At 39.2% G+C, this 21,254-nt stretch overlaps 1 protein-coding gene across 8 annotated transcripts in view; it reads left to right on the top strand.

Moving 5' to 3' along the window:
- Positions 1-21,254, top strand: part of LOC111862598 (protein enabled) — a 40,112-nt gene that overhangs the window by 8,079 nt on the left and 10,779 nt on the right. For 2 of the 8 annotated variants that reach the window (XM_023848110.2, XM_033750727.1), the window contains 7 exons: positions 9,743-9,908; positions 10,081-10,236; positions 11,364-11,476; positions 14,565-14,672; positions 17,141-17,220; positions 19,683-20,044; positions 20,487-20,660. In XM_023848110.2, the coding sequence (XP_023703878.1) occupies positions 9,743-9,908; positions 10,081-10,236; positions 11,364-11,476; positions 14,565-14,672; positions 17,141-17,220; positions 19,683-20,044; positions 20,487-20,660 (1,159 nt within the window). The other 6 variants (XM_033750724.1, XM_033750725.1, XM_033750726.1 and 3 more) reach the window with 6 other exon arrangements.

The raw sequence follows: 21,254 nt of genomic DNA, 5'->3' as shown, positions 1-21,254 counted from the left end.
AAAAGAACTGCGCAGTACTTTCGTAATAATGGAGAGAGAGAGTTAGTTAGTTATTTAGAGAGGGTGGGTTTCCCCATGCACCGCGACCAGTTTGATCTATTGTGCTTCCCTCTATGATATCTACCAGTCTCTGTACCCTACCGATAAATGGTGCTTACCATCAGTCCCGCCGAGCAAGCGAGTTCAGCCACTTGCTTAGCGGTATCTATAATGCTTCCCCCATCTATCAGAGGCCATAGAGACTATTGTTGGGCGCGAAACGTCCTGGAATTTGGCTCAGTGATCCCCTTTGGGGATATGAGGTTCTTTTACGTGCCGTAAAGTTACGACACGGGACACACAGCTTAAAGTCCCTCCCGGAGGACTTGTTCCCTGAATTTTTCCGCCCTTAAAAATTCGACGACTTCCGCCGGGTATTTGAACCCGCGTACCACGAGTCATGAGGTGGGAACGTTACCTCTAGACTACGGAGGCCACTATGGGGAGAGGTAACTGGAATTTCTGAGAATCGTGTAATGTGAATGGAAACCTCGGTCGAGCTTTGTTTTTTATCATCGACAACCCGAAATCACCTAAAATAATTGTTTTCCGCTTTGTTGAACCAGCAGCTTTGTGGTAGAATTAGGTACACAGTTTTAGTAGAAAATGATTTTGTAGGATAGGTTTTGTAATACAATGTGCAGCTCGAGAAATATGCCTGCGGAACTTGTGGGCAACCGTCATAGAACCCCAGATTCTTATATATAATTTTTACTAGCTTTCGTGTTATTTATTTTGGTTGTTCGTTCCTTTGTGTGACCTCGAACTGGAGAATCGTTTTTGCTGGGATAGCGGCAGCTGAACGTCCGTCGGAAGTACACGTTTTCAAGAAATAGATTGTTCAAGTTGGGACCACCAGGAAGATCTAGACGTAGATGGGAGGATAATATTAAAATACCTTAAAATATACAGAGATATTGGGTTTCCGGACTTTATCCAGCGTCCTGTTTTTTTTAAGATAACTAAGAAAAACATGACGTTTCGGATCCAGTTTCCGAAACGTCGTGTTTTTCTTAGTTATCTTAAAAAAAACAGGACGCTGGATAAAGTCCGGAAACCCAATATCTCTGTATATTTTAAGGTATTTGGATAAAGTCGGGAAACCCGATATCTCTGTGTGTTACACAGTAACTGCCTTAAAATATCTTAGACGGGATGATAGGATGTGGGCTGAATCCGTCTGGCCCAGGGGCGGAATCTTGTTAACACTAGAGTTCTGTAAAATACGGGGAATTTCTTGACAACCTGAGCAGCAGTTAATTTCACAAGAATGACGTTGCTTCAGAGAGGAGTAAAATTCGTTTTTCTTGTTGCTGCATAAAAAATATTGTGCGAGTTACACAAACGTTATTTAAAAATAAACAGGATGCAGTTTGCTTGAGACCGCAAGAGTCGGATGCTGTAATTCCGTGGTTACTGCGATGTTCTGGTCTGTACCCACCCGACGATTCTGCTCTGAAAATAGCGACGGCTTAAGAACGATGGCGCACATAATGAACAGCAAGACGCTCGAAGTACCCGACGCTGCGACTGAGCTGATTCCATTCCTCCGTCATATTGGGAAGGGGGTCAAATATCGGTCTGGAGACCGGTTGCTTTACAGGGTTTCCGTGGTTATATATGATGATGAGTGTGGAGCAGACTGTAGAATGAGAACTGGTAGGGGAAACCGAATCACTCGGGAAAAACTTGCCCCATTGCCACTTTGTCCACCACAAATCCCACATGATCCGACCTGGGCTCGAACCCGGGTCACCACGGTGGGAAGCCGGCAACTAAACCGCCTGAGCTGTGTCACTCCCCTAATTACCAACTGTCTTTTCATGATTTTAAAGAAACTGGTGTTTCAAACAAAATTTGTGGATTCTGTTTTGTGGAAGTCCCGGGCGCTCCGCTTTGTGTGTGTGTGTGTGTGGGGGGGGGCTTAAAATCCGGCCCTCGCACTACGACCTTCAGTGATCTGTTGTGCTTCCCCTTTGGATTAACCCTTTATTAATCCTACACTTCGAATGAAATGTAGGACTTTATTTGTGGGGGCGTCATAGAAGTCACTTGGTTCCATGAAGAAGTGACCCAGGTGACGAACAGGCGCTCCGCCTTAAATCCTGCCCTAGTGTAGCCGCTGTAGGCCTGCAGTTGAAGGAAAAGTGAGTAGAAACCGTGAGTTCTTATGTACGGGTATGGTGCTGAATGTTATAAGATTACCTCTTTTGCCCTTACGTTCTTCAAAATTGCATGTTACTTGAGACTGGCTCTCACGACAGAGGATTTTGACGGTTTTTCTCAGGCCCTCCAGGCAAGTACTGGGATAGCTGCACCTTACAGTAGGCCCCATCACCGTCCTTCATCGTCGCTTCCAGGTCACCATACTACTTGTGTTCGGTATAACATATTCAGTTGATAAAGCCCGTAATCTGAAGCAAGAGGTGAGAAATCAGTAGTGGGCCTTGCAGTCCTGTGTACGAGTCTGACGTCACATTGTGGAATGTTAAGTGCGAATAAGCCATCCATCGGGAATTTGCCAACATCGTCGTCTGTCTCATCTTATCTTGTCTTCGAGTTAGGAGCCGCGTGAATGTTCGCATAAAATTTCGATAAGGAAGAGTTGCACCAATCAGGAGGACGAATTGCTTCATTATTACCGTGGCTTGGTTAAATCCCATGTGTACTGCCAGATGGATTCCGGGAAGAATTCAAAATACTGCAATATGTCGTCATAAAACACGTTTTCTTACTGAGCAGATTAGTGTCGCAGTAGCGCCCTAGAGGTTCTCGGTTTGAATCTCGCTGTCCTGACCGAGGGGTGTCGTGTTTTTTCGTGATTTTCCTCAGTTCATCGAAGAAAATTCCAGAATAGTATCCTTATTAGTCCACTACCACTTCCTTCCAAATCCTATACATTCATCGCGTATCTTTCATTCTACCACTTCACGCTACCTATGTAGTTGAACTACTGATAGCGTCGTAAAATAACCAACGAAAGATTACCGGTTGTGTTTATGTGCGTGTCTCACCCCTAGGGACAAACTCGGATTCACGGTTTCTGAAAATGGTTCAGATGTAAGGGAGAGGAAGTAACAGAAGGGTGGGGGAAATTGAACTTTGAAGAGATTTGTAATGTGTACTGTTCACCATATATTAGGAAGATGTGATGGGCGGTACATGTAGCACATGGGGGACATGATAATTTCATCCAAATGTTTAAATGGAGAACCAGAATGGAAGATTATTCATAGGGTAATATTAGAGTGAATATTGAAGAACTAAGATGTGTGCACCGGATTTAACTGGCTTAGGGTAGGGACCAGTGGTAGGCTTTAGCATTCCTTGTAATGAGCCTTCAGGTTCTGTAAAAGGTGGGAAATTTATTGAGTAACTCCTCAAGGACTCTGCTTAATGGGGCTGGTTGCATAGTCACTCTCGATATAAAGAGATGCATTGTGGCTAGATAATTCTGTTGTAGCACTGTAACAATTGCTGTATAAGAACCTGCCCCTTCTATTCATGCTTTTTTTTTATAGAGAGGCTGTTGAAAATTATCAAGAAAAATCATCGTCTATCCTAGACATGGAAACTAGAAATTCAAATCACTGTATTCAACAGTTTTACACAGAACATCACAATGTACAGGTCAGCACACTTGTTTCATGATTTGGAAGTTCTGGTTTAAGATCTCTGCTTGGAGAGTGGGTATTGTGGTTTTCTTCAGTCCTGCCCAAAAATAATAGGAATAGCGTATTAACAAGTTGCATAATGCAAAATAATAAGTGAATGACAACCATATTCATTGGATGTATTATGTTGCAGCAGTGGTCTCATTAAACAGGCAAAAACACGCTGTTCATCCTGTACTATAATGTACAAGTGTTAAAATATGGTCAGTTACTTCTGAATCCATGATCCATGATCAGTTCTGAAATTAACTAATGCAGTTGACGTATTGTTGTTGATATAAGATACACACTAGTTTCGCAGGAAGTAAAATGATAGTGGGGCAGTGTGCAACTTCCTGGCCAGGACATGTTATTAGTCAGAGCAACAAGGAGAAAAGTTTGCATGAGAGTGATAACCATTTACACGTTTCTGGTAAGAAGTATTTCTGGGAAGTTGCAGTGACACTTGATGATATGTCATTCTTACATGAAAACCTTATAGTACCTGGGGTTTCCGCATGACTTGCAGCCCTAGTTCCTGCTGCTGATTGGTGATGTTGTGAACATGGAACAGAACAGGGAGAATTGGAAGGAGTACTGGGCATGGTAGGTGACTGTGATGTGCAGTGAAATATTGACATATGTTGTGTGGTGTTTGTTGATGCAGCTAAATCACAGTGCTTTTTTATGTGTCCTTTACACACATAAAGTAAATGCAAAAGTTGTTTCTCTATGCTTTATTACCACACTATTCAGCATATTTTGATGAAATGTTATATTGCAAAACTACACTGGAAGTAATGAAATCTTATTCTGGACCATATCAGTCCATAGTAACCCCTACTTTACAAGAGGTATAAATTTAACTTTATGAAATTTGTTCAAAGAAAATTATTGCACAGAAAATTGCTGGTGGTACTTGATGTACAAGAATATGATCTTATTAAACCTTTAAGTTTCATTCGGGACATTTTGTGATATGCAAGAAACAAATTATTTATACCCGTGTTTATATCCTTACTGTTGATTACACACGTATGCAATAAAGTTTATGACATTTGTGTGTCGATTGTCTTTGTCAAAGTTCAGTTCTTCAGTAAATGGACTTTAAGAACTGGGGATGGCAAACTTGAGAGAACGTGTATTAATTCTGTCATCTGGTATGTGATACTGTGTAGTTTTGTTATGTAGGTTCCAATTTTTAGAGGGACCTCCTGCTTTCATCTTCTGGGGAAAACATTTGGAATGTATGCACTCCTGTTTGGACCAACTCTAAAAACAACCTTTTGATAATGCATATTAATTTCAGCGAGTTAAGTGCCAGTTGATTTCAGTGAATGAAATGTGTTTCATGAGTTTTTCTTACTACGTCCCTAGAATATTTGCATTGGGGCTTGTAAATTTTTTCATTCAAGAAAAGTAATCTTGTCTTATTATTGATCTCAAGCGTAGAGACTTAGGACTTGTGACTTAGGTTACTCTTCACCCTAGAGAGGTCGTCCTCCCTGCAGCTACAAGTCTTGTATACCTGTGTGCTACACATATCTGTCTTCTGTATAAGAGTTGAATTAATATTCATGAGAAGAGAAATGTCTTTGCATATAGAATCCTTTTTGTTCAGTGTTTTGTGTTTCTCTGTTAATTTCTCAATGTTATGTCTGGTTGATAAGCATATTGGTGCACGTATTATAAAAGGAACCTCCTAATTGATGTTTCATTGCTTGGCAGTTACTGTACTTAATGCATAAAATGATTACTGTGTGATATATCTCTACATAATAGAACTTTGTCAACAGGAAGGCGTAATCATAAGATTACAAATTAGCTGTTTGTTTTTCCACCACTGATTTAAGAAACATGTGAAACGCTGTTACTCTTGCTAGTTAAGTTATACAAAGAAATGAGCTACCATTTTGAAAGAATGAATAATGAAGGTGCACCAAAAGCATACTGAAATGTAAATGAAGAACAAGTAGAGATTTTGAAAGGCCAGTCATGAAATGGTAATAGCTCAGAACAGGTTTTGAATCTCATTTTGAGTGTGTGATTGCAGAGATAACTGGGACTCATTTCAGGAATCAGTTTGTACAGAGAAATACAGATCAAACTTGGTGAAAGAATTGTAAAAACATTATTTCAGTAGAAGTTTATTTGAAGAACAGTAATTTGTAAATCAGATTGCTGGAACTTCCTGTTATTTATTACTACCTTTGCGAATCTTCATTGCCTATGTTTGATTTCATGTTTTCTCACTTATTCTTTTATCTTTAAATGTAATTAATCCTTTCAGGTCTTCTGATAGGCTCAGTCTGACATTCAGGAAATCAGATTCGTCGCCTTTTGAAATTAGTTTATATATATATATAGATATAGAGGTTTGTTATATGTGTGTAAACATGGTCTAATGATAAAGTTCGCGAACTCATTGTGGTAAAAGTGCTACATACCTCATCGCTGAATATCACTGTGGTGGCCTTCAAAGTACTCCCCTTTGGAAGTTATGCACTGATGCCAGCGCCTAGTCCAACCTTCAAAGCAATTTTTGAACAGGTTTTGTGGAATGGCCTTCAGAGCTTCCATTGTATTACTCCTTATGTCATCAATGCCATCAAAATGCCTTCTTTTCAATATTTCCTATATCTTCAGGAACAGAGAAGTCATTGGGGGTTAGATCCAGTGAATAGAGAGGGTGTTCCAGCACAGTTATTTGTTTACTAGCTAAAAACTCCCTCACAGATAGTGCTTTGTGAACAGGTGCATTGTTGTGATGCAAGTTCCATGAGTTGTTGGCTACGGCACTCCAAAACGCGCTCAGACAATAATAGACACCACTCAGAAAGAGACTGCCATAGATGAACAACTCAGCTGTGAAACACTGATATGCCAATGTCAAAAAACCGTACTGAGGTTTCTGTCCACTGCCACCATGGCAAGCCCATCATGGCAAGTTCGCCAACTTTATTGTCAGACCTCATAAATTTACCTCCAAAAAATTCTTTTGTCAAACTTTGCCCCAAGAAATCTTTTAAGGTAAATTAATTTCATGCATTATAGTGAGTCATATGATAAACTAATTGCTGCATAATGAGGAGCTTCCCAGTTTGTACTGTTCACTAAGTCTCAGGTGATCAGATCAAGGAGGTGATGTGCTTGGGAGTGATGAATTATGTAAAATTTAGTAAGAAAATGTGAAGGCTGGAGTCCACATTGGAGAATTAAATGTAGATGGAAGGATAATGTTAAGATTGATCATACGGAAATAGGGTTTCTGACTTGGGTTAGAGTCCAGTGGTGGGTTCTTGTAAATACAAGTATGGCAGTGAACCTTTGGGTTTCAAGGGTGGGGGGAAGGGGCTATTGACTATATAAGTGTTTGCTAGATTCTCAAGAATCAGTCTACCGCGTTGAGTTAGTTAGGTGGATGGAAGCGAGGATGGGCAGATGGACAAATTTGTTGGTTTCATTAAAGAACCACAGTAGAATTAAATGTCAAAATGTAATTTTTTGATGGGGGGGGGAAGTTGCTGCATACTCTGAAGGTATTCTTACTAGAAATTTATGCACTTTGCTTTGAATTGTGCATGTTTTTTTGAGCATATAGTTGATAGAGCTTATTTTTGGAGTGATATGTATTTGTAATGTATGTTACAGAATGTTCAGCTTGTATGTGTTCTTTGTATGGATTGCAAATTATGTTTTGCACGAATTCATGTGATTTGATCTTGTGCGTGTTTTGAATGTACATGAGAATAAATATGAAAAGAAAAATTATGCCATTTTGATAAATACAAAAGATGGAGTACAGTTTTATAGTTCTGTTCTGTTGATCAGTGTCTGTGGTCGGAAGAAATCGTAATTTTTAGTTGATGCACGTTAATGATATGCAGTGTCCTCTCTTTGCGTGAAGAAATCTTCACTTTAGTGACATGCAAATAATACTAAGACACTTTTTCTTTGTTTGTTTCCTTATTGAGTTTTATTTAGCAAAAGAATTTTATATACACGTGGTAAATTAGGTATAATATTCTTTAGGGTAATAATGAGGTTGTCTGAAATTGTGGTAGGAAAGTTGGGTGAAATTTATTTTCACTCATATTATTAACACAGAATTTATTCAGAGCTGATATTCTACTGAGATTTCACATTTGTAGTAAGAAATTGTTGAATATTAAGATTGTGAAACTGATGAAAAACTGAAGTGTGATTACTGCAAGAACTTTGGTTAGCCATGCCACAGTGTTTGAACTTTGGACAAACTGAAAAATGATGTTGGATACATTGGATACACTATGTGCCTAAGTTTAGTTATATTATGTTGGTATTTTTTAATATTATCTTATAGCGCATAACATTCCAGTTTTCTGATTTGTGGTAAGTACTGTACATTGTACACCAGTGATTTGAGAACATTGAACAAACACAACAAGCTTCAGGCTTGAGTACACACAAAGCATGTTTCTGCAGTTTTGTATCATAAGGAATGTGTGAGTGTACATCTCATTGTAAACAGTTTCACATAATGTGAATAGCCAGAAAATACGAGGAGAATTAACTAAATCCCATGTGGAGGTTGGTTCGGATACATCTACCATACCTCTGCGAATCATTGAAGGCAAAGAAAAGGATACCTAGTGCCTGGGTATATAACTGGGCCACCCTGTTACTTAAGGTCAGATACAGTATCTTGGCCCCAAAAGTAAAGGCTTGCAAGTAAGGCTGACAACCTTTCTCTGTGAACAAATTATTGTTGTGAAGTCCAAAGAAGTGAGAACCAGATGGCCTAATTCAAGAAAAACCTGATAGAATCTTCGAAGGTAGGCCGTGACTCAAATAGCTCCTTTGCTGATGATGACAGTGACAAAGATTTAACTAGAAGTGGCATTGATAGTGGTCAACAAATACAGTTACTTATAAGCGAAAAATTATAGTTACAAAGTTGAGAAGTAATGTATGGTGTACCTCTTTTTCTCTCCAGCGCGATGTTTATACACTAGTGATACTTTTTAGTGGTGCAGTAAGGTATAATTTTTTGACCCCTTGAAATGGTTACCACCAATAACATAGCCGTCAGCTGCATAAGTGGTGCAATCTTGTAATATTCTTTACTATCAGTCCAAAATAGACAAATTTAGTCTAAAGCAACAAATGGACCAGCAAAGTACTACAATGAACCTATTGCTTGCCATTAATTATTGATAACTGTGTGAAATTATGTCTTAATGTTCTTAATGGACATGTGTTTATAGCATTGATGTATTTGGCACAGTTCACTCTGGATAAATTTGGCGTTTTGAATTTAGTTTCACACCCAGATCTCGGTCTTTTGTGGTGTAATATTTTGTTCAGTCTTTTGGTGGATGTGAAACTTCACAATTTTCTTATTTCTGCTTTTAGAAAAGTTTTGTGTATGTAACTAGGAATTTGATGCCATAGGCATATAAGCATAGCAAGGATATATATATTTTCATATAGCACAGATCACTGTATAATGGCCACTTCAGTAGGCAAACAAAAGTTGCATGTTATGAGTGCTCAAGAAGGTACAGCTTTTACCAGAAAAGGGCAGGAAAGCAACAAATTAATAGGAACAGAACAGTTTGCTGTGTAGTGACGTGGACTGAAAATTATGGGGATGTCACAGAACAAGATTTCTCCCTTGTTTAAATATATTCAAATTTATAAAGTACATTAGACATCCCGTAAGAGACATAAAAGGAGAAAGCAGATGAATGGGACAGTTCTGACATGTGCAAGAAACCAGTTCTTGCCATAAAAGTTTCTAGCCATGCCTTTAAAGGATATTGTAAGGCCCCTGACCATATAGAGAACTTAAATTATGCTTTTAAGGGGAAAGAAATAAGATTAGTTTGATTTTGACAGCAGAGTTCTTTTATTATAAATCATATCTTTCTGTAATCAGTAGCAAACGTACATTATGGATCACTGTTTACATAGATCTTTAAAGAAACAGGCTAGTAATGACAAAGGTAATAACAAAATATTGATCAGCCTTGGTATGTCATGTTTAACTTACTGTTGTATTGTTGTAGTGAGCAGAGCATTGCATCGGCGCGGGCGTCGGTGATGGTTTATGACGATGTGAGCAAAAAATGGATTCCAAGTGGCACCTCTTCAGGATTGTCCAAAGTTCACATCTACCAGCACCAAATAAACAACACCTTTAGAGTAGTGGGACGCAAACTACAGGATCATGAGGTGCAGTGCCTTTCACAAATGTTGGATAGTTGTTAGTAGTACTCCTGCTTCATATTCAAGAGGTCTCCAATTTGAGTGTGACTTCTGAGACAGGCGATAAAATTTCAGCAGTATTAATATGTTTTCTTGATCTGTTAGTAGTGAACAGTTTTGACAAGGTAACATGTTTCAGGTGGTGATTAACTGTGCTATACTGAAAGGACTGAAGTACAACCAAGCAACAGCCACGTTTCATCAGTGGCGCGATAATAAACAGGTGTATGGACTCAACTTCAGCACTAAGGAGGATGCCGACTCCTTTGCTCGTGCCATGTTCCATGCTTTGGATGTGAGTATTGTCATTCATCAAGTGTATGCTAAGTCTCTTTCTGTAAGAGACTGACAGTGTGTGTGGTGTAACATCAAAGGAGTATATTTATGTACGTAAGGGATGAAGGGTTCTATCTTTAGGGATATAATGCCACATAGTTTGTTGAAAATCAGCTGACTTTTTGGAGGAATGTGTCACCCTCATTTTCAGGGTCAAAGAATAAGGCAATCAAGAAACCAGTGTGAAGCAGATCTTGCTACCTGCTCCCTTCCAGTTGTCAGTCATCCTACCATTTGATACCATATAGGCTGGATGCTGACATCATTGTTATATAACCCTCAAAGAATGCTGGATTAAACTGAGATTTAAAAAATTAAAATATCACTAAATTATTCTGTACTTGGGGGAAGGAAAAAATAGCAGTTTCTGCCTGTCATGTCAGTTGCTTATGCCATGAACTGTTCTGTTGTGTGGAGCCAAGATAACATAGTCAGCATAGTGACTAGCTATGGGCTTGATGACCAAGGGGTCAGAGTTCTAGTCCTAGTAGGTTCAAGAATTTTCTTTTCTGCACATCATCCAGACTGGCTCTGGGGCCCACCCAGCTTCCTATCCCGTGGGTACCGGGGCTCTTTCTTGAGGGCGAAACGGCCAGGGCGCGAAACTGACTCCTCACCTCCAACTAGCGCCAAGATCAAGAAAATGTTCATTTATACATCCACTCCCACGTATGCCTTCGTGGAATAGTGCTTAATTAGTTAAGCACAGTGACAACTTTACCATTTTACTGTTCTATTGTATAGAGTATCAGTGATTTATTTAGAATATTAATGAATGCAAATTACCTATAATTTTATGATGCCCATTTGAAAAGAGTGAACATTTTTGTGTGATAGGAGATCATCCATGTATTCTTTTATATGTATGCTTTGTGCACTCCATGTAGGAAAGTTGAAATAAATATATTGTTCTTTTCCAGTATCCATTCTGTTACCTGTTGTGATGGTAAGTCATTATGTTAAGTCCACGTCATGTATTACTATGGAAGCAAAAAATGCTTCACTGGCTGGTTGCTGGCCAGTAATTGGCACCCACACAGATTAAAGAGGAGTCAGATAGTAGTGGCTGTGTTCTTGTGTGTGCAGATGCTGAGCAATTCCATCTCACGGTCAGTGGGACACCCTTCCATGGCACCTGTTACTCAACCTATATATCAACCCATGAATAATGGACAGTATGAAGAAGATATGGGATACAGGTAATATGCAGAGATTGGCTGAATGTTATTTAAGTTACTTACTTGCAGAAGTAAGTGGAATTTTGTATGAAATGAGAAGTAGTGTGGGAAAAAGTATTATACCACTCTTTGTTTGTGGTAAGTTTATTTCAGAAAGTTGATTTTGTCGTGGATGTTATTTGGCTGCAACAGTTGGAACAGAAATATTTGTTCTGTCTCTTGATGGATATGGCGAAAAATTTGAAACCTGCAGTCCATGAGTTTCTCAATTCTTTAAAGCTTTGGTTGCACAAAGGACATAAAATATACCCCCCCCCCCGGAGGTCAGATCTGCCTGTATCCACATATTTCATCTTATAAACCATTATAACATAAATCAATGAAATTTGGTTTGTGGAGTCTACACAGAAATTGTCAGGAAAAGAGGAAGAAGAAAGGTGATATGCTTGTCTAAGCTGTGAGAAGTATGTAATGTCTCTGTGTTACTCTTCTTAGTAGAAACCAGACATTTTGATTTTCAAGAAAGTTTGGTGTACTTATGTGTAGAAATCCATACAGAATTTTAGCAGGGATTTCTTGATAGGCTGAGTGGCTTAATATTTTCAAGAAGGACTAGGCTCTGTGCACTTTATTTTGTAGGGGAATTATTTTCTAGAAGATTAAAATGTGTTACATTTCATGATATTTGGATTTTTGTTATAAATGAACGCAGTATGTGTTCTGAGTACTATGTTGCAGTTTTATTCCATGCTTCACCCATCTGTTCCTGTTGATAGTGACACTAATTATCCTGTGAACACATGTGACTAAGACATCGGTCTCCCAGTAAGATATTTTATTCAAGACTGAACAAGTATATCCTTAAGATTTTCAACTCAGAAAGCAACATTTAGATAGGTGTTCATGATCATTCATTCCTTATGTTAAGTTCACGTTGAATCATAATTAAGCCTAGAGATAACTTCTGTGTGTGCCAGAATTACACAAGGTTAGATTACCTCAGGAAACTAATAATGAAAAGGGAATGTGTGATAGGACATGAGAAGTGGCCCTCCATGTTGATAATAATTTCAATTATATCAGTTGTATGAATGAAGATTCTTTTTGTTGTGCATTAATGGTATATGGTCATATAATAATCTTTGCTCCTATATAATATGTCAGTGGGGCATTTTCTTCATTGGCATGTTTACATTATGTTCAGTCCATTTTTAAGTAAAAGAAGCTTGTAATTGATACAGAACTTTTTCATAAGAAAGGTGACTACTGATATTGTTATTTTTGCTGTCTGCCAACCTTTGTCAATCCTTCATTTGAATACAGTATGGGCCAAAATGAAATGAAAAGACGTCCTGTTGATACCACTGTCTATTCATGTGAAGGCCCCTTGCATGACAGAACCTTCTCAAATCCTGAAAAAATGGTCCGATCACCATGTCCGTGTAGCTTTCTTGGGTGACTGTAAGAGCATTGCCTTCCTCATCCTCAATGAAATAGGGGCCTAATATACTGTGTGCTAAGATGGCACACCATATCGTCACACATGTACTGTGTAGCGGTTTCTGGATGATAGCATCTGGCCCCTCAAAACCAAGGAAGCGAGTTGTCTGGCGACCACTTCCATATGAGTGGAAATAATACTCAACTATGAATACTGTTTCCTCCGTTGAGAGACCCATTACCAACAACTGCACAACACAATTTCCTTTTCACTACTGGGAACACATGAGGCTGGAGCTATGCCCTGTCGACAAACACATGTGTGTTCTAGATGCGTGAGTTTCAGTATTTTATTTTTGGCGCATACTGTACCTTGCAAGAATTTCCATATGCTTCCACAGTGATCAGTTAACATAGTAGAGACATCGGAGCACAACATGAGAGGCATGAAATGTTTTGTGGGGTTGTATCATCTGTTAATCTGTATGTGAATTACAGTAGATTAAATCATTAGAAGTGTAGAACCCATATAACCTAGAATAGTTTGAGGTAATTATGTAAGAAAAGCAGAACAGCATTACAGTGAGCAGCAGAGTACTTCATCACAACAACCTGTACACCTGATAGTGGCCAATTAAGCCGAAACATGTGATGACTATAAATAAAAGAGGATGAGAGAATAAAATCAATACAAAGTCTGTCGAGTGTAACAATGTTTTTTATGTCACTTCTTTCTCACTCTTGCCTTACATGTTTCGGTTTTAGTAAAACCATCTTCAGAGGCACATGGTACTAACAAGAAAACACTGGCGCTGTTTAACTGTACACAGTATATATGCTGTGTGGGCACTGCTACANAATAATCCAACTACAAGCCAATACAACCTCAAGACATCTCCCAACATCGGGATAAATTAAGAAGCAGCCTAACATTTTTATATTTTACTTTAAAAGTCTTAAACTTTTAAATATTTTTAAATATTTTAATAGTGATGTTTTAACGCGAGGGCAACTTCGGATTGAATGCGAAGGTTGAACGTGCATTCTGTACGTGCATTCAGTACTCCAAGCTAGTGTTGTGCTTTTACACATCGACATTTGTAGCAGTGCCCACACAGCATATATACTGTGTACAGTTAAACAACGCCAGTGTTTTCTTGTTAGTACCATGTGCCTCTGAAGATGGTTTTACTAAAACCGAAACATGTAAGGCAAGATTGAGAAAGAAGTGACATAAAAAACATTGTTACACTCAACGGACTTTGTATTGATTTTATGTATAATAGTGTAACGGACCAAAAATGAAACAATTCAAAATAGGATGAGAGAATATTAACTGATATTGCACATAGGCAGCAGAAAAGTGGAATGCAGAGTCAGAACCTGCTTCGTGGGCTCAGTTGGTTCACTCTCAGATAAAGGGTAAAAGTAGAGTAGTTGCGTCATGCGCAGTGTAATACGTGTTGCTATGATCATGTTTGGCATCTTAGCAACTCTTCCTTAACCATACAGGCCTGTAAGTTAATTACAAGGCCAGGTATCATCTGAATTCTACAGCCTTGCGGTACATATAATGCAGTTTGATATACTCGTATATTTCCTTGTGAGGAATTGGGCTTGTGTGTTTGGTGAGGGTGGGATAGTTTGCACTGTTGTTGCTGGCTTGCAGTCAGATGGTGACATTGCCGAGAGCTGCGTTGTACCACCAGGTGCCCTCAACTGCTCTAGCCCCACCACGGATACCACATTCAGAGGTTGGGCCCAGTGGACCAGCAAGGTACGACTTGGGCAGTGCTGACATGGTATTTTGGCTGTAGTGGTATTCATTTAAATTGGGCTTATTTATTTTAACAAAGTAGAATATACATTTTTAGCAAAGAGGGCAGAGTATTTGGCACTTTCTTTGCTTCAGGTGTTTGTGATTGTTGGTACTTGCGATTTCTGGGATTTGGTTCCTTTAAGCTCAAGTGCCCTGATTTCTTCCATCTTCCTTCCTCATGATGCTCCAGGTTTAATAATAATAATAATAATAATAATAATAATAATAATAATACAGTATCACTTCAAAGAAGTCATATGGTAAACTGGTCTATGAAGTTAATCCTTATTTCCGATGTATGTCAAGTGCATACTCAGTGTTGCAGACTTTTCTGCGTGATAAAGTAGGTTTTATGACTCCTCCTTTCCATATCTTCCTCAAGCCAGAGTTCATTTTAAAGCTATATACATTCTCTGTAAGTCATACAACAAAATAATTAATCTTCAAGATAGGCTTTGGGACCGACAGATGATACCTTAAAAATTACTGACTTCACAGTAATTGCTGGTAATGTTGTCCTCATCTAAGTGTTTTGTGCACCCACCATGTTGGTGTTCGTCGATGACACAGCATTAAAATGTAATGAGGTTGGGTGTTGCCATATAGCACGATGTTGTTTCTGAGTTTCACAAAAATTAATAAAACAGATCATGATTTTAATGTCCATATTTCAGTCAGAAGGCAGGCAAATTCATCAGATCATTGGTAAGTTTCACCATGAAGGTCCATTTATTTGAAACCCTGAAAAGGATTTGCTTATTTCGTTGAAGAGAATATGGTTTAGTTCGCCAAACCGTGGACTGTTACATAATCTTGGAACATTTAATTCTATAACCATTGAATCAAGGGTCGTGAGAACTCAGTTGTTCATGCTTTTTGTCCGCCTAATATCGTTGAATACAGTCAGTTTCTTATAGAGAGTGGTAATTAACATTTCATGGTTGGTGTATTTTTTTTGGTCCAACTCTTGTTAACCCAGTGATCAGCAGCATTTAACACATTGACCTGACTTTTTATGCTTTCTTAATGAAGCTTTGATGATATGTGCAAGACTGATGCATGTCACTTGTACTTGCTGCTTTCACCAGCTTTCTAACAAAGAGTTTATATAGGTTCACTGTGATATGCACCATTGTCTGGCCTTGGTCAGCAAGTTCACTACACATTTGCTTCAGAGAGATTGTGGAACCTTGTTTTCATGGTATATGCTGGCAGTACTTTTGCAGCTACACTGACAATGTAATTTTTTGATATGCATATGACAAATTGTGAAGTTTGGTGATATGGTTGCATTATGATAGTTTTGGAAATAAGTGGTGATAGGAGATTGGGGTGTAATTTTGTATGCATTGATTGGATTGTGGTCTCTAGTACCATGCAGGTATAATCATGGTGCAATATGAAATATATGGTGTTGCAGTCAGGAATGCAATAATGTACAATCTGTTGTATGGTAGTTTTATTTCTCTTAATGCTTGCACACAAACACACACACACATACACACAGCCAATAGAATGTCTAAAAAGTGTTAAATAAGTGACAAGGAAATGAACTGTGAATATATATGAGCTGCTAAAGGCAATATACTTATTAAATTTAGAATGTTGAAGTCTTGGAAACTTCCCCTATTTTCTCCTGTTAGAAATTTTGGTGTAGGTAGGAAATTTGTGCAATAATACAAATGTATACTATGTTAATAATATTTGTTGGACTTTAAATGAAAGTCATGACAAAAGTTACAGGTGTTGCTCACTTGTTTTGGAGAATTCTAAGTTGTTTTTATTTACCAGTTGCTTACTTGAAATGTTAACCTTATGAAACTCTCCTTCAAAGAGAATGTAATTTGAAGAAAGCAGTCTTCTGGGATTTGGCACCGTGTATATGTGGTGTTAACCCGACGTTTCGGAGGAACGTATCGCCTCCATCTTCAGGGTAGAAGAAAAATATAAGAAATATAAGAAAGCAGACAGTCTGCTTTTACCGGTTCTCACGGTCTCTTCGCTTGCTCAGTCTGCTTTTACCGGTTCTCACGGTCTCTTCGCTTGCAGATTTCTTATATTTTTTCTTCTACCCTGAAGATGGAGGCGATACGTTCCTCCGAAACGTCGGTTAACACCACATATACACAGTGCCAAATCCCAGAAGACTGCTTTCTTCATAGTCACCGCCGTGAAAGCCTCAAATCTTACAGAATGTAATTTGTAAAAGATCATATAAAGGTTTAGTTCCACAGAGGTAGGACAGATCAAGTGACTGTCTGGGAAGATATAAAGAGACTTGTATTGAAGAAATTTCCTGGGAGAAAGAATATTGCTTAGAATGTGGGATTTTTCTTATCTGTTTCTTTTTTTAAGGAAAGAAGCAGCTTGAGACCCACTGCTGTGATTGAGTGAAGTGAATTGAATATCTGTAGTCTTGTTGACAGGACTATGACACGGGAGGATGTTGCTATCATCCAGGAGCGCAGAATGTCTCAGCAGCAGCAACAGCCACAACAGCAGCAAAGTAAGCTTTGCAGACAGCCTTTAAGTGAATCAGTAATATATTCTTAAAAATATATATTCTACATTTATATTGATTTATATGAACCATTAAGCACTGATAGTAAATTAAAGTTGCTAATCATATCATAATCGTATAGTACTGTTGCTATGCAACGATTGTGAGAAGGAACACGTGTTGCTTGGTAATGGCCAGTAAACACATCAACAGTATCTGAGCTATGGCTAGGCCACCTCCCATCACAACAATGTAGGGATTGTTGAAGGCAGTGTTTTCTGTTTGATCGCCCTCGAGGCTATATAGTGAGGCCCCCAGACTGGCTGAGTGCTGTTCAGTTGCTTGAAATGAAGTGAAGTGAAGTTGTTGGTTGGTGTTCGGAAGAGTTCAGATGTGAAGTGTTAATCAGCGGGCAATGGCATGACTGCAGAAGCTGAAGAATCTTCGTTTTGAGATTTGTTACCAGGAAACATCCAGTGAAAACATTGCAGTGGTATAGCCAGTGTTGAGAGCTGTTACCAAGCAACAACTATTGAAAGCAGACTGAGAAGACCTAGCGTGGAGTGATTTGTGGTGTGGAAATCAGCAGTAGTATTATGGTTATTTGTAGTTCAGGCCTGTGAGTGGTCAGTAACTCTATTCACCAATCCAGACTCCATCTATTGTCACACCTGTGACAATATCTAAAGCTGGTCTTCATCCTTCATATATTATATATGGTTCTACCAGGTGTGTACTGTTCATGTCATCATATCTTAGTGTCCTGTTGAAGATGGTATTATAATTTTCAGTTTTGTTTACCATCCACCATGCAGCAAATTCATCACAGCACTACATATTGTGACCTGCTCGGGATAACATCCACACTGCACACTTGATAGTGAACAGGCATATCAAAAAGATGATACATGTGGCATAGAAGACAGAATTAACATTGGCTCCATTTAAAAATATTGTAAATGTGAAAACACCGATTGCAGTAGCACAGAAAGCACTGCAGTTCCCCCGAATTTCAGTGCACCTGTTGATGGCATAGTAGGCTAAAACATGTAGTGCAGTGACTAACTTTAGAAAGGCTTAATTTTAGATCGTGATATTGTGGCGTGGTCAGTAAACGAAACCGAAAGTACTGTTCATGTTACTTTTCTTGAGTTCTCACAGAGGGGATTGTGGGGCAAGGAGTGGCATCTGCTAGGATTCTATGTGCAAGTGTTGCTGTGTTCTGTGGTTTAAAAAAAAAAAGGCCTTAGTAGTTTGTAGTAGTCTGTATACAGATAGGAGCACGAATACAGAACTCAGGGTGAATGTATTCTGTGAGGTGGATACCGCCACATCCGCAGCATTGGAAAATTTCCAAGCTGTACACCAGTCCACGATTTGCACACAGTTTTCAACCTTTGGTACATATACAATTATTTGACAGCTTTGCAGGCAGCAATCAGAAGTCATGCAGAATCATGAGAATGAACATATTCGTACCATAGGACAAGGCGAAGCCAAACATCAAAAATATCAGAGGCTTAAACTTGGTTGATGTCAAGCTTATGTCCGTTCAAGTGACTAAATTCCTGTAAGACAGGCTTGATCTGCTTTGCAAATCTTGTATTGACATAGGACTTTTATGTAGTGCGAAAGGAAGAATTTTCAGTGACATGCTATATGTGTGATATGTATACTTGAAAAAGGCCAAGCCTATTCATAACAAACAAACCCTTCATCTGATCAGAGAGGATGTTACATAAGGACTGTGACCTCAAGGATTGTGTTGCAACAAAAATTATCCTGGTCATGATCCTCAAGGGGCTTGGTACCAAGATGAACTGATTGGTGGTAAACCACAGGCCGTAAAATAATTCTGAATTCTTTCCATGTCAGAGCTGGGTGATTCTGGTCTCAAGGGAACTGACATGGACGGTACATTGAATTGTGTTCGCTGGCTGATTGTTTAATAGAGAAAAACATATATTTTTGTTTGAGATGTGTTATATGTTTAAGAGAATGGACCTTTTTTTTATTATTATTATTTTTGTGGCTATGCACAGCTGCTTGTGTGTCTGAGCAGAGACGTCCATGAGAATTCACCCAGCAGTTCAAAGAGTTCCCACTTCTTGATGGAACCTAGAGGTCCACTACTATGTTCACAGGAGTCCACCACTGGACCTTCTCTTGAGTCAAATGAGCCCAGTGTAATATCTCAGATGCAATGTTATTTATGTGTTATCAAGTCTGTGATTATTTTCAATCATTTATGTTACAAATTTCGATTTATTGATGGTTCTCCTACTCTATCTACTGTGCTCCTTGTATCTAGTTTTAAATGTGCAGCCCGGATGATATACATAGATGTGTGTGTAAGGTTTATATTTTTAAGAATGAATTACTCTTATATGTACACAGTGGCATGATTTGAATTAAACTGCCAATTGGAATATTAACTTATCTTGAAATGACTGTATTGTGATGTACAGTTTTAGGTAGCCCAGGGAGCCCATCGCCAGGAGCACCAGCACCTCCTGCCCCGCCAGGTCACCATCGCACCTCTTCAGCTCCCCCTGCCCCTCAGCCTCAACCAATGGCTCTGGCTCCCCCCACATCATCACCTCAAACAGGTGTGCCACCTCCTGCCCCTCCTGCCCCACCATGTCCTCCGTGGCTTGGGGCTTCTTCCCAGGCCCCTGTGCCCCCTATGGCTCCTACTGCGGCTGCTCCTCCTCCTCCCCCACCTCCCCCTGCATTGCACATGTCTAGGTCATCTAGTTCTGATGGGCAGGAGCAGACGTCATCACTGGCAGCTCAGCTCCAGAGTGCCAAACTGCGCAGATCAAATAAGGTATGTGTTGAAGGAAAGTTGCCCACCAGTTTGTCATGCACAGGAAAGGCAGATGTCAACCCTTAGCTTTCCTTTGTGATTGAGTGGAATTTTAAGTGGCTAATAGATTTTAGGTGGATATATTCCTTGATTTTCCTGATTGCTCAGAACACGGGAGCAGTCCAAGATTTTGGAAGATTCAAAGCAAGCTACTGCCATGTTACTTTCCATTGGCTGTCAGTAACAGCTGTACTGAGTAAAATAGTAAATATTCATTCCTTTTCCTCTTTCTAAATGAGACAAAATTATCGTGTGGAAAGCATGTAACATTTAATGCACTTGACCCAGAGATCACAGTTAGATGAAAGATCTGACTCATAACACAGAAATGGTTAAGTGGTCGGGAATTGTTAATATTCTTCATGCAGAGTTTATCAGTGAATCCTCATAAATTTGTGTGCAGCAATCCGCAGAGAACAGTGGCTCCAGCACAAGCAGTAGTGGAAGCAGTAGTAACTATGGCACCATAGGTCGCGGTGGAATGGCAAGCATGTCAAGTATGATGGATGAAATGGCAAAGACTCTGGCAAGACGTAGAAAGGCTGTGGAGAAGAAGGAGCAGCCTGACACGGAACAGGTACAGTCTGCCTGAAGAGTGAATTGGTGTCTTGTGTTGGAGACTTCATAATGTATCTTTTCTTAATCTTCTGTCCATCCAGTTTTCCTCTAGCCCGCAAAGGATAGTTAGATCCCCCTCCAATCTCTTGGCAGTTACAAAATTGTTTAAATGATATTACATAAAAAAAAATAAAACTATCCCTGTATCAGGCTGTGAAGGCCTATAGGGTTGTGAGACGTTGAGGGTCCCACATTATCTAGACCAGTGTTCCGCAACCTTTTTCTACTCACGGCACACCATGAAGTATCCATGACTCAACACGGCACACCAAAATGTTATTCCCCTCAAAAACGCATATCAGACAATTAATATAAATACGTAACGTGATCAACTTATTACTATAATATTGTAACGTGTTTACGTTACCGAAGACGCCGTAGAGATGGTTAATTGGTTTATTTAACAATCTACAAATAACGGCTACAATTACTTATCTCACAGTTGCGGGGTTTCACACTTTATAACCCTAATCGCATTAATCTGTTAACACTGTTGCGGGGTTTCACGATTTCTAACCCTATGCGCAAATCAGTTCACTCTGTCTTCAGTAGT

This window comes from Cryptotermes secundus, unplaced genomic scaffold (assembly GCF_002891405.2).
Source record: "Cryptotermes secundus unplaced genomic scaffold, Csec_1.0 scaffold1813, whole genome shotgun sequence".
Classification (NCBI taxonomy): domain Eukaryota; kingdom Metazoa; phylum Arthropoda; class Insecta; order Blattodea; family Kalotermitidae; genus Cryptotermes; species Cryptotermes secundus.
The sequence above is the reverse complement of the archived record's forward strand: the minus strand, read 5'-3'. Positions and strand labels throughout refer to the sequence as shown.